At 37.2% G+C, this 13,984-nt stretch overlaps 1 protein-coding gene across 6 annotated transcripts in view; it reads left to right on the forward strand.

Annotated features, from left to right (window-relative positions):
- The window catches only part of Pde6 (phosphodiesterase 6), a 229,210-nt gene that overhangs the window by 210,689 nt on the left and 4,537 nt on the right, over positions 1–13,984 (forward strand). For all 6 annotated transcript variants that reach the window (XM_065358742.1, XM_065358741.1, XM_065358743.1 and 3 more), the window contains 4 exons: positions 10,207–10,350; positions 10,615–10,686; positions 10,917–10,961; positions 11,747–11,878. In XM_065358742.1, the coding sequence (XP_065214814.1) occupies positions 10,207–10,350; positions 10,615–10,686; positions 10,917–10,961; positions 11,747–11,878 (393 nt within the window). The remainder of the gene's footprint in view (positions 1–10,206; positions 10,351–10,614; positions 10,687–10,916; positions 10,962–11,746; positions 11,879–13,984) is intronic.

Raw genomic sequence — 13,984 nt, forward strand, 5'->3', positions numbered from 1 at the left:
ATGATAGAAGGATATATGTTTTCAAAACACGAATTTACTCTCGTGTAGGACCAAGTGATTTCCAAATTTTCAACCACTCAGTATAGAATCCTAAAATAGGTTTTCGATTTTGATGGTGATGACCTGGGTCCACGCAGGATCCCAATTGCTTTTTTTTGAAAAATAGGAATTTTTCCCAAAACAGGTTGGGTGAGGGATAGAGCGAAAAAGCCACGATTCTTTCGAAAATACTTTCTCTTTGAGGATGACTCATACTCGTATCTCCCTTCCAGGAGCACCTTCAAGCTAACAAAATGAAGGTTGCCACTAAATTTGGGCAAAACTCTACGATATTATGTATTTTTTTATTGATTCATATCCTTGAAAATTTTTTTTTAAAAGATGAAATAATTTTTTTCTTAAAGGGGGAGTCCTAATTGTAAGGTAACATCTCTAGTCAAAAAAAGTGGCGGCCTACTTACAAAATGGCGGCCATTTTGATTGGCAGGTCAGCCAAATTGCAGATTTTGCATTCCAAAATAGGACTTGCACGAAATTTTCTAAACCGTTCAAAGGTAGATCGAAAGATCAGGAAAAAGTTTATCACCTATCAAAATTTCAAGTGCTAAAAGGGCCTTTTTCGTTTTTTGGTGAATTCTTGAAAATCAAATTTAGGCCAAAAATGAGGGGAAAAATCAAAATTTTACCAAATTAGCCAAGGAAACTGAAATTTGGGATATATGTAATATTTTGACCTAAAAACATCAAAATTTGTTGAAAAAGTTACCAATTCTTTCATTTTTCTCAAATTCTTTTATTTTTATTTTTTATGGCAATTTTTTGAATTTTCAAACTTTCCTTTGGAGGGACTGGGTCCTCCCGCTTTCCTCCAAAAAAAATCCCTGCTCTTTTTCAATCATCACTTCAAATTTTCAACTCACCTGCTCCTTCTTCTTCCTCGCTTGCGCATATCCAGACATTGCTCTCTAAATTTAAAGCAGTCAAATTTCACTGCTTAGCAGTCACGACATTTTGCCTTTTTAAAGCAGTATTTTTTTTTACTGCAAAACAGTGAAAAATTACTGAATTGGTCAGTCAAAATGATTTTTTACTGACCAATTCAGTAATTTTTCACTGTTTTGCAGTAAAAAAAACTACTGCTTTAAAAAGGCAAAATGTCGTGACTGCTAAGCAGTGAAATTGACTGTTTCAAATTTAGAGAGTGCGACTACAAAATCCCCTCAACCAGTTCCCTCCAGCTATCTCTGTCCTCGGCCTTTCTTGTGCATTCTCCCAGTGACATTTTGGCACCCGGGAAAAAATGGATTAGATCTAATTATATATGAAAGGGTTAGATCTAACTAGATAAAGAAAATGTCTCTATCTAGATAGATCTAACTGTATATAATTTGATCTAATTATATCCAGTTAGATCTATCTAGATAGAGACATTTTCTATATCTAGTTAGATCTAACCATGTTATTGGTCAATTTTCAGTTTTATTCATTTACATAGAAGTGTTTTTGTCCAATTTGGATCCTCGCCCTTTAATATGTAGTTTGTCTCCAAAAAATGTGTAGATCGAATAATAATGATAAAAATTATAATTTTCAACAGAAATGTTTTAATCGATCAGTTTTACTTGAACCATGAAAAGTTAATTAGGAAGTTCGAGCCTTGAACCCTATATAGGATTCTGCTCAAGACTTTATCTGCGAGTAGCCAAAACGACACACTTTTCGAGCATTTTAGATCAAACTTGATCTTCGTAGATCTAACCAGATATAATGAGATCCATTCAGATATAATTTTATCAAATTTGATCTGAACAGACATGTTTGCAAGAAATGTGTTTCAAACATTTTAGATCCAACTGGGTCTTCATTAGATCTAACCAGATATAATGAGATCTATTCAGACATAATTTGATCAAATCTGATCTGAATAGATATGTCCACAAGAAATATGATTCAAACATTTTAGATCCAACTGAATCTTCATAGATCTGACCAGATATAATGAGATCAATTCAGATATAATTTGATCAAATCTGATCTGAATAGATATGTTTGTAAGAAATACTATTCAAACATTTTAGATCCAACTGGATCTTCATAGATCTGACCAGATATAATGGGACAAATTTATATCTAAGATGTTCAACATTCAGATATAATTTTATCAAATCTGATCTATGTTGATCAATTTTTAGATCTAATTTGATCACATTAGATATGATCAGATACAATTAGATCTGTCCCATTTTTTCCCGGACAGTTTTCTTGATTAAGTCTGTGTATCGGTGGGTGATCTTTCCCTTCCTCTCTTGCCTTCTATGTGGCCTTGGACTGTCAATTTTTCCAAGTTGTCCTGTCTCACGATGTGTCTGAAATAGCGCAGTATTCGTCTCCTGATGACTGTGTTTAGCCTTTCCTTTACACCCAGTTGTTGAAGTATTGACGCATTTGTTCTTTTCTGGACCCATGATATTATCCTTAACACATGTCTGTAGCAGTACATTTTGAATGTGTCAATTTTATCTTGATCTGCCTTGAGTATAGACACTGGAACTACAAGATGAACAACTGGTGGGCACAGACGTTAGGGGATCCGGTAAAAAGTGATTTCATTCCCCTTACCTCGCCAACACCCGCGTCGTCCATTAGGGAAACGACAATCAGCGCCTCTAGCGAGTAAACCACTGAAACTATTACTTCCCCTTGCCGCGCCAACACCCGCGTCGTCTAGTAGCCGCCAGTTGGAAAACGACGATCAGCGCCTCTACAGGTACCGTTTGGAAAAACTTTTCACGAAATTTTACGTGATTCCCCTTACCGCTGTGACCTGCAGTTGTTCATCTTGTAGTTCTAGTGTCTATAGCCTTGAGTACTGTCCTGCACTCTGATGCATACAGGAAGATGGAGAAGACTAGCGTTTTTACAATTCTCAGCTTTGTGGCCTTTGTAATGTTGTGGCTTTTCCATATCTGGTTGAGCTTTCCCATTGCTGTATTTCCTATAGCCGACCTTCTCCTGATTTCTCCTGCTGAGCTTCCCTGATTCGTTATTAATGAACCAAGGTACACAAAGTCCTATACATACAACCTCTATACCATTAATCTCCAATATTTCAGGTCTGTTCTTTTGCTCCCTATCGATTATCATTATTTTTGTTTTTCCTTTGTTGACCCTCAGGCCTGCCTCATTGCTGGCTTCTTCGATTTTCCTTAGCATTTCCTTCATCTCATCTGGTGTCTCTGTGAGCAGGGTTGTGTCATCAGCATATTGTAAGTTTGACAATGTCTTTCCTCCAATTTGGACTCCCTTTTCCCACCCACTAGAGCAGTTCTCATTACCCATTCGCCATATGCATTAAAGAGAATTGCGCTAAGTATGCATTAGGGTGTCAGGTTGCATTTTTTTTGAAATACTGAAGTCTTACCCGCTTAAAATATTCATTTTTGGTTCAAATGGAACCCCTTAAATTTTTGTTGAAAAATATTAATATTTAGAGGTGGCGCACAAGCGTTGAATGTTGAGAGATACGAGCCTGCGCAAGCACAATACTTCCCACGACGGCGCCGCGGCAAACAAAAGGAAGCTTGACCGGGTTCATTACGCACAACTATAATGAGAGCGGCATCCCCACTATGTACAACTCATCAAGTGATACCAATCTTTCTTGGGTTTTTAAAACAACCATAACAAAGTATTAATTATGATTTTCCGACTGTAGAATTTATTTGAACTCAAATTGTGGAATTCAGAAATCAAAACATTCAATTTTCACTAAGTAATGACTTTAAAATTAATAATGGTTATAAAACATCAACTGAAAGTGCTGAATCTTATAAATCTTATAAAACAGTCATATTTCAATGTTAATTCATCCTATATCTACATTAGCCACATTTTTTTCCAACAGTTGCTTAGTAGAATAGAATACAGCCTCAAATTCATACTTTTTTCTTTACTTTTCAAAATTTTCATATTTCCACCTTCAATCAGCTTTGTAATTGAAAAATTGTTATTGAATCTTCATTAATAATACACTTAGAAACTTCACCAAGGACTAGACTTACTTATCACGCATCGTTGAGGGGGTAACGTGTTGTAGGACTGCTTCAATGAAACGAGGGAAGCTACATTCCCCAGCGCGCAACTGTGGGAAGTTTTTGCTTGATGCGCTTGTACCATCTCAACATTCAACTCTTCTGCGCCACCAGTAAATATTATTTTTTTGAGCTGAAATTTTGTATGATGTCTTTTCAGACATAAATGAACACTTTTAGGGGGTAAGACTTTGAAAAAGTGAAAAAAAAATTTCCATATAAAGCTGACTCACCCTAGTATGCATCCCTATCTTACTCCTTATTTGCTGTATGGAAATGATTGGTGAGCTCTCCTTCAACTCTCACCTGTGCCACATTGTCCTCATACAGACTCTCCATGAGACTTACATTGTTCTCTGCTACTCGAAGCTTTTTGAGGTTTCGCCAGAGGATCTTCCACTTCACATTGTCAAATGCCTTCTTGTAGTCAATGAAGCACATGTACACTGGCTTGTTGAATTCTCCTGCCTTTTCAATCACTAGGTGTACATTTAGGATTTGTTCTCTTGTGCCTCTTCCTGGCACAAAACCTGCTTGTTCTGGTGGTATCTGTGGCAGGATGTACACTTTGATACACTTGTGTATGATTGCCAGTAAGTAGGTAGTACATTGCTTGCATGTGATATCAGTGATATAGTTCTGTAGTTCAAGCATTCCATCTTTGAGCCTTTCTTGTGCAGAGGTACATACACAGATGTAGTCCAGTCCCAATTGATTTCAATTGTCAAACTCACGACAAGATTTAATTCTCAGCTGCCCAAGCTGATTACAATGCCCTCTGAAGCGAAATAGAATCACTGGAGAAAAAGTCAACTTTGGCTGGAGGCTCCTAATTGACACAAAAATAGTGATTATCAATGGGAAAGATCGACTTTCTTTCTATAAAATTATTATTCCAATGAGCTACTTACTCATTTTCAAAAACTCTAAAAATAGAAAAATCGCCTTCGACAGCTCGAAATTTGATTCTGAGATCTTCGTGACATACTGTTTTTTTCAGTGGGCCACATTCCTTTCCAGGTCAAATGGAGTTGACGAGTTGAGAAGGTTTCCTCATAAAGAATGTTTATCTCTTTCATGATTTTGATTTTAGAAAACGACTCGTGCTTAAAATAACTTTCTGTATCTAAAAACTCACTCACACACAAACGGACAAAAAAAGCCATTTCACGAAAACCCACAAAGTTACAAAACTATATAACTATTTCGTTTCATACTTTACGCTCATGCAAAAGCCAACCCACCCTTACACCCTACTTACAAAAAAAAAAAATAATTCTCAAAAAATATCGTTCGTTGCAGCAAAAACAAAAGCAGAAAAATAAATAAAAACTCGACTAAAATAACTTTCAGTTTTCGATTTCGAAACGGACCTCGGTTTCAATTTTTCCCTTACACCTAAACAAGTTAAACTCGTAGTTTCTCCAAGGCATCGTCATTGCCAAAGTGCTGCTGGCGTACAGTTGGAAGTTTAAAAGAAAATTACTTTTTCTTTTGTCTCTGTTTTTACAATCGAAAGTTTTTACACATTTTTTATTACGTCTTGTAAGTTGCCAATTTCTGATAAAAATGTACCATCGTATATTTCCAGAATCCTGACTCTGGGATCGCGTAGGTAGGTGTACTGATATTACCTACACGCTACCTTGCTACCTTTCACAGTTCTTTCCACATAGAAGAAGGTATACGTACCTACTTACTACATATGTTCAATGGGATAAAATTTATCACCCTTTTACACAGAAATGAATAGGTATACAATTCAAAATTGGCATCATGTAGCGAAAATGGAGAATAAAAAAAAATCCTCAACCATTAAAAATATCATTTCCGAGATAATTTTCAACTTCACAAGGAAAAATCGGCGGCACTCGAGCGGCACACAAAAGAGAGTATAAATTCAACGACGACGAGTCGACGTAACGACCAAGTCGACAAAGTACACGTTGATTTTTTATTTTTCATAAAGAAAACCAGCAGACTATACGAGCATCATTTGAACAAAATACGCCCGCGATTCTCAGCAAGAAGTCAAGACAAACGAATGTCTAAATTGTAACTATATTTAGGACCATCTTTTATATCGTACTACGTCCGTACAAACACATTTCGACGAGAGAAAAAAATACATAAAGAAAGAAAAGCCAGAAACTACCACATACGTACGTATAAGTTATACCCTGTATGGAAATGTTTTTCATTTTCCTTTCAATTTCGCTCTTTAAAAAAATATAAAAATGTATATAACTGCAGCCGAGATGCCCTTTACAGAACTATATAATAGAATTTATATCTTTATAAGGGATGTCTATGACGTCATTGCTGAGAGTAACGGTGTATTGATATTAAGCGTATATGAGTTGGATGCTGCTACAATGGCCATCGGGCAACGAGGAAGTAAAATCTCCGATCACATTGCTACAGTTTGTAAGCCTATAGATATTGTACATATACCTATGTATAAGAACGAATATAGGGCTGCAGAAGGGGAGGCAGAAAATTGTATTGAATTACTACTTCTAATGGGGTATATACGTACGGAAAATGGTACATATGTATAAAGGGTTGCGAATAATCGTGGAATTTTATAGTAAATATGTACAATTGTACATAATAAAGTCGACGGTATTACGAGAAAAGAGGGAAATGGAAAAAAAAGACTTAAGGTAAACGGCGAGTTTATTTGAATTATTTGTACGCAATGAAATTTTTTCAAAAAAGGAGCTAGGTAGATACGTATATGTAGGTCTAGGTAGGTAGCTAAAATGGAGTTGTAACTAAAGTAATATAGAATTGATACTATATTACTTTAGTTGCAACTCATACTCTGCCAAAGCTGTCTAGAAAGTAGGTAAATAAATCACTGCTGTTTAAATAAAAATCCAAAATATGTACCTACCCTGTTTACATTTTGATGGTCACATTGGAGAGGAGGAAGGAAAAAATAATAAATTTTTGTTCCAAACTACCTCCCAAATCGATTGGAAACGGTTTCAAACCGTTTTGAGCAGTTCTGGAGTCTCCAGCAGATTTTTGAAACTCGAAATTCCAACAAAATGTCATCAAATGGAGTTGGAAAGCCGAAATTCATTCTACAAACTAATTTCAATACGCTACGAAGTCGACTGCAGGTGGATATCAAGTCGTTTGGAGCCTCCATCGACTTTTTGAAAATTACTGGAGTCTCCTTCAGATTTTTGAAACTCGAAATCTCCATAACATTTTATCAAATGGAGTTAGCAAGCTGAAATTTACTTCGCAAACTAATTTAAATACGATATGAAGTCGACTCTATGGCGGTTTCAAATGGTTTTCAGGCTTCCAGATACTTTTTGGAAATTTAAATTTTCAAAAAAACGCCATTACAACCTTTCAAAAAGTCGCTGGAGGCTCCAAAACGACTTGAAATCCACCAGCAGTCGACTTCGTGGCGTATTGAAATTAGTTTGCAGAATGAATTTCGACTTTCCATCTCCATTTTGATGAAATGTTGTGGGAATTTCGAGTTTCAAAAATCTGCTGGAGGCTCCAGTAATTTTCAAAAAGTCACTGGAGGCTCCATAACGACTTAAAACCCACCTGCAGTTATGACTTCGTAGCGTATTGAAATTAGTTTGCAGAATGAATTTCGGCTTTCCAACTCTATTTGATAAAATTTTGTGGGAATTTCGAGTTTCAAAAATCTGCTGGAGGCTCCAGAACTGCTCAAAAGGGTTTGAAACCGTTTCCAATCGATTCGGCAGGTAGAAAATTGGGTACCTACATATTTAAATACAAAATTGATCAAGGTTGCCCACAATGGAATTTTTGAAGTGTGGAACATTTTTACTTGAAGAGCAAAAAGAAAGTGATCAACATTTTTTATTTCAAGAAGGTTCAAAATGTCGTGGTAAATATCTTATATTACCTAAAATTTGAATTGTGCAAAAACAAAATCAGACATTTAAATTTGTACCTACTTACCTTGTGAATACTTAAACTGAAATTAGGTTATCGTTTTTTTTCTCAAAACACAATGGCAGGGGGGGTATGAAAATTAGGGACCTGAAACTTCAGTTTAGCGTCTTATCGGAAATAGGTACCAAAAAAGACATGAAAAAGAGTATATATTTTTTTTTACAAAATGGAAACCTCAAACAGTCAAACTTGAAAAAAAATCGAAATTGTCAACTCTTGCAACTTTTTAATAAATTTTCTACCACCTAAAGTGAGCCCTCCTCCCTCCCTCTAAACAACTGCTACCATTTTTGGACCGATTTGGACCTTCCGCCAAAGTTGATTTCTCCAGAATTTTTAAATCACTTCACAAGGCATTGTAATAAACTTCTGCTGCTGAAAATTTAATCCTGTCACAAAGTTCAGCATTCTAAATCGATTATGGACATGTGAATCACAAATCCCAGGTGACGAGTTGAGAAGTGTAGGTATTTTTTCCAAGTTTGGGAATTTCAAATTTTGAAAAATTTCGGAATCACGAATTTCTACAGCAAACTGCTCAAAATTTTCTTTTACCTCTAAAGTAAAGCGTAAATCCCTCTAATAAATGTACCTTTCATTGAAATGAAATCACCTCTCACCAATCACAATCCGTCAATTTATCATTGAAATCGGGTGGGGGAAGGTTCTGAAATTTCCAAAATATTTCTGGAGGCTTCATAACGTCTGGAAAGAAATTGACGAGATGTAGAGTAAATTTTAGCTTTCCAACTTCATGTTGGTAACATTTTGTAAAAATTGTAACTCGAAAAATCTGCTGGAGGCTCCAGAACGCCTCGAAACGGTTAGAAACTATTTTTAATCCACTCAGAGAGTCAAAAATATGATACGCTGAATTTAAAGGTTCTAGGTCAATTTACTAAATTTTACTTAGATTAAATTCCATTTTTGGTCGAAGTTTCATTTTCAAAAAATCGAAAAATGCACTCTTGAGCCTTAGAAATTTTGACTGGTGATCTGATACATATCTCCCTTGTAAGAATAACGGGCTAATGATGATTTTTAATCGGAGTTTGAAAAATATCCGAACCTTAATTAATCGACTATTTTGAAAATTTAGACAAGTAAATTTCTTGATTTAAAATTGGGGTTTGAGGATGATTTCTAATCTGTTCACCCCACTTTTTTTTACTTTTCAAAACCCAAATTCTCGAAAGTTTTGCCTTCACTTCGCTTGAGCTTGTTTTTTTTTCTTTTTCAAAATTGCAAAATTGAAATTTCTAAAAAAATATCATTCAGTTTTTAAAGTTTCATACCTACTTGGTGAAAAAATAAACTTCTCGCATGAAAAACTATCGTTTTTCATGCCTCTCAAAATACAAATTTTTAGGAACTTTCCCCCTCATTTTGGCCTCTTCTCTTTTTTTTCAAAAATAATATTCTAAAAAAAAATCTTTCAAATTCTAAAATTTGTAAGCCAAAAAATAAACTGCATAAAAAAACATCGTTTTCAGTTCCCTCGAAATACAAATTTTCAAAATTATCCCCCCTCGTGCTTCCCTTAAACCAGTACTTGTTTTTCAAAATCAACTTTTTAAAAAAAATAACTCGTTTTTAGGCCTCTTGAAATCAAATTTTCAAAAACTGCTGCCCTTGCTTCGCTCGTGTCAATTTCTTTCTTATTTTAAAATACAAAAAAAATCTCATTTGCCCTCCCTCCCCCCCCCCCTAAAAAATACAATTATAAAACAGAAAATAGAATTTTTTTCAAGTCACGTGAATATGAAATCAATTGGCAAATATCAGTTGGCGAACTCTCAGTCGAACTCCCTCCCCCTCCCCCTCTCCCTCTCCCTCTCAAAAAACCTCTTTATAGTTTCTCCTCTGAAAAATGGGGTCAAATTATATTTGCCCCGGGCCGGCATTGGCTCTCGACGGCCCTGACCTTAGTTGATCCGGTAGTTTGGGTTGGGCGAGTTGTAATATTTGAGCATAATGTGAAAACATGTGAGTGAGTTTTGAAAGCTACTACTTCATTAACAAATTTTGAAGTTATGATCCAAATAGTCTTAGTCACAATGTGAATAAAAATACTTCCAACGCTCATTTCTTTTACCTAAAAATTAAAAAATTTGTAAGAAAAAATTTAATAATAAATCTAACTATTATCGTGTTACAGATGCTGTTGAACTTAGCCCGCAGCATATTCGAAGAGCAAAATAACCTCGAATGTTTAGTAACGAAAATCATGACTCAAGCTAGAGATTTGCTAAAATGCGAACGCTGCGCCGTCTTCTTATTGGATTTAAATTGTTGCGAAGCTGTAAGTCCACGTTAAGTTTTTTTCTCCTTCGTCGGGAATTTTTCTAATCGTAGAGCTTATCCGGCTCCGGTGTATAGTGCAACTCGGCAACTCTAGAGACAGTGTTTCGTTCCGCTTGAGCGTCGTAAAAGTGGACTTTTTAATTACTATATTTTTCACTGCTCGACTCGACGTCTCGGTCGCTAAACTTATGGATAAAAGTTTTATTGCGACGGATTTGTTTTTCAACTATTGTAATGATGTTTTTAATTACGATTTGCGCAGAGCCATTTGAAAAAAATCGAAGAAAGACCGAGGAAACATATTCGAGAATATAGACCGATTTGCAAACGAAAGGTAATTATCGACGAGATGACTTATAAAAGACCTTTTTGAAAAATGATCCGTACTTGATTAAAAATACCTTTGGCTTTAGTGGAAAATTTACGCCTCATTTACGAGATTTTACAAAAGCACTCGAGCATAGCTGATGCTTGTATTTTTTTTTCCTTCTACGTAATTATAGCTTTTTATCGATGAGAGGTAATAATTAAGCACTTTTTTCTCTTCTTTTTTTCCTTTTTCAGGACAGCGTTGTAAATATACAAGAAATATTCGCGTACGGAAAAGAGGTAAGGTTTATGGTAGAAATTTTGCGCGACTTATGAAAATTAAACGATAAAGAAAAACATCGAGTTGAAATTGTTGAAAAAAAATACGAGTATTAAAACGGCCGACGGTTCGCATCAAAGCATCCGTCTACGTGAACGTGTATCGGGTGCGGGTTCTGTAATAATAAAAGGGCTATCGAGCAGAAAAATTAATAACGTAAATTTTCGTGTACGAAGAGATCTCTTATTAAGCGGATGAAATGTTTTACACTTAATGCGCACCCGCACCCGCACCCACACCCGCAGTGGGACTGGGCGCCTTGTGTTCGAGCTGAATGCAGCACGCAGCACGCAGCACCGTATGGTTTTGCTAAAAATTTACCCAACCATGATGATTGAACAAAAAGAGCCGCACGGTTAAGTAATGAAATAAGTTTAAAATGAAAATTACCAGATAGTATAGCGAGACGTTTGACAAATGTGCAGAGAAATTCTTCCATTTTCGCGTACGCGAGTCATGTCTTCCTTTTGATACTGTACCGTTCGTTTTTCTCATCAGCCGGTGTTTTGCTCGTTCATTTTGCTGCTCCCCGTCTTGCGATGTCGACGAATGACGAGAACGAGATGATGTTTTCTGCAAATAAGCAGATAATATGGATACGCGCGCGAGTGTAATCTGGGACCCGAGGGTTTTGGATTTTTCAAGCTTGATGTTTAATTCTCGCGAGTCGCGATTCATTTTTCTTTTTATACTTTTTTTTTTTCATTTATTTTATTGTATTTTTCTTTTCTTTTTTTTTTTGCAGGATATTAAATTTCCAACGTTGTTTGAATTACGATCAGATTCGGACGATGATCATGTTACGTATTGCGGTAATGTCGATGGCAAGGATTCCAGGCTTTTGCAGATTGCTAAATACGTCGCGTCAACTGGCCAGGTAATTTGATTGTGTTTTTTTTTTGTAGTTTGAAGTTTGAAATTGGGTCAATTTTGGGTTTAAGTCCTCGTAGTTTGGTCTGAACAAATTTTGGTGAGTTTCTTGTATCAAGGAAAAAAATCACCATATTTGTAATTATTCACCGAACTTTCCTCTTGGAGCAGGTTAGAGGGGACAGCTGTTGAAATTTCAACTTAGGACTTTGATTAAAGTCATTGGCCCCTGAGTCTGGCTTCCTATAGTCGTCTGTCTGTTCTCTAAAGGTCATGGACCAAGCTGTCTGATCTGTAAGGACGTATATGTCTGACTTCTCAAGGTCGTATGTCTGCCTGTCTGGTATTTCAAGGCCATTGACCTTGCTTTATACTGGCATATCAAGATCGTCTGAATGCTTGTCTGGCATCTCAAGGTCATTGACCTATCTGTGTGGCTTCTCAAGATCGACTGTCTGAATATCTGGCCTACCAAGATCATTGACCCATCCGTCTGACTCTCCAAGATCGTCTACCTACCTGCCTGCCTGTCTGGGATCCTAAGATCATTGATCTGTCTGACCGACATTTCAAGGTCACTGACCTGTCTGGTTGCCCTTTCAAGATCACTGACCTGTCCGGTTGCTATTCTAAGGTCATTGACCCGGCTGTCTGACATTCAAAGTGCATTGACCTGACTGTCTGCCTGTCCTTCCAAGGTCATTGACCCATCTGTCTGATTTCTTAAAATAATTTACCTGCATAACTGTCGGTATGGCTTCTTAAGGTCATTGACCCCGATCGTCTGTCTTATCAAGGTTATAATTTTGCCTGTCTGACCTTCCAATGCCATATTGAATCAAACGAAATTCATAAGTCTGCTTGCCCGGCCTCCCAAGGTCATTGACCCATCCATCTGACTCTCCAAAATCATCTACCTACCTGCCTGTCTGTCTGTCTGCGATCCTAAGATCATTGACCTGTATGGCCGCCCTTCCAAGGTCACTAACCTGTCTGGTCGCCCTTTCAAAATCACTGACCTGTCTGGTTGCTCTTCTAAGGTCATTGACCCGGCTGTCTGACATTTAAAGGGCATTGACCCGACTGTCTGTCTGACCTTCCAAGGTCATTGACCCATCTGTCTGACCTTCCAAGGTCATTGACCCATCTGTCTGATTTCTTAAAATAATTTACCTGCATAACAGTCAGTATGGCTTCTTAAGGTCATTGACCCCGATATTCTGGCTTATCAAGGTTATATTTTCGCCTGTCTGACCTTCCAATGCCATTTTGAATCAAACGAAATTCATAAGTCTGCTTGTCTGGCCTCCCAAGGTCATTGACCCATCCATCTGACTCTCCAAAATCATCTACCTACCCGCCTGTCTGTCTGGGATCCTAAGATCAGTGACCTGTATGACCAACATTCCAAGGTCACTGACCTATCTTGACGCCATTACAAGGTCACTAACCTGTCTGACCGCTCTTCTAAGGTCATTGGCCCGGCTTACTGACATTCCAAGAGCATTGACCTGGCTGTCTGTCTGACTTTCCAAGGTCATTGGCCCATCTGTCTGATTTCTTAAAATAATTTACATGCCTAACTGTCAGTATGGCTTCTTAAATTCATTGACCCCGATCTTCTGGCTTATCAATGTTATCTGTTCGCCTGCCTGATCTTCCAAGGTCAATAATTACTCTTGTGTATGGCTTCCGAAGGTCGTCTTTCTGGCATCTCAAGGTCATTGACCTCTCTGTCTGGTTTCCCAATATTGTCTGCCTGACTGTTTGGCCTTTTAAGGTCATTGACCTGATTATCTGGCTTCTCAAGGTCGTCTGTCTGTCTTCTGCTAGCTTCTTAAGATCATTGACATGTCTGTCTGGCTTCCACAGGTCGTTCACCTGCCCGGTTGTCTAGTCTTTCAAGGTCATTGACCCGTCTGGCTGGCTTCTTAAGCTCATTGCCCTGCGTGTATGGCTTTCCAATGTTGTCTGCTTGCTTGTCTGGCTTCTTTTGGTCCTGCGGATTGGCAGCGTCACGTGGATTGGCGTGATGTGGTTCAACCCGATAAAAATTTTTGCAGACCTTCGGGCCAGAAAAACGTATCTGTCTCAACAATTTTTCATTGGAATT

Source organism: Planococcus citri, chromosome 3, assembly GCF_950023065.1.
Source record: "Planococcus citri chromosome 3, ihPlaCitr1.1, whole genome shotgun sequence".
In the NCBI taxonomy this organism is placed as follows: domain Eukaryota; kingdom Metazoa; phylum Arthropoda; class Insecta; order Hemiptera; family Pseudococcidae; genus Planococcus; species Planococcus citri.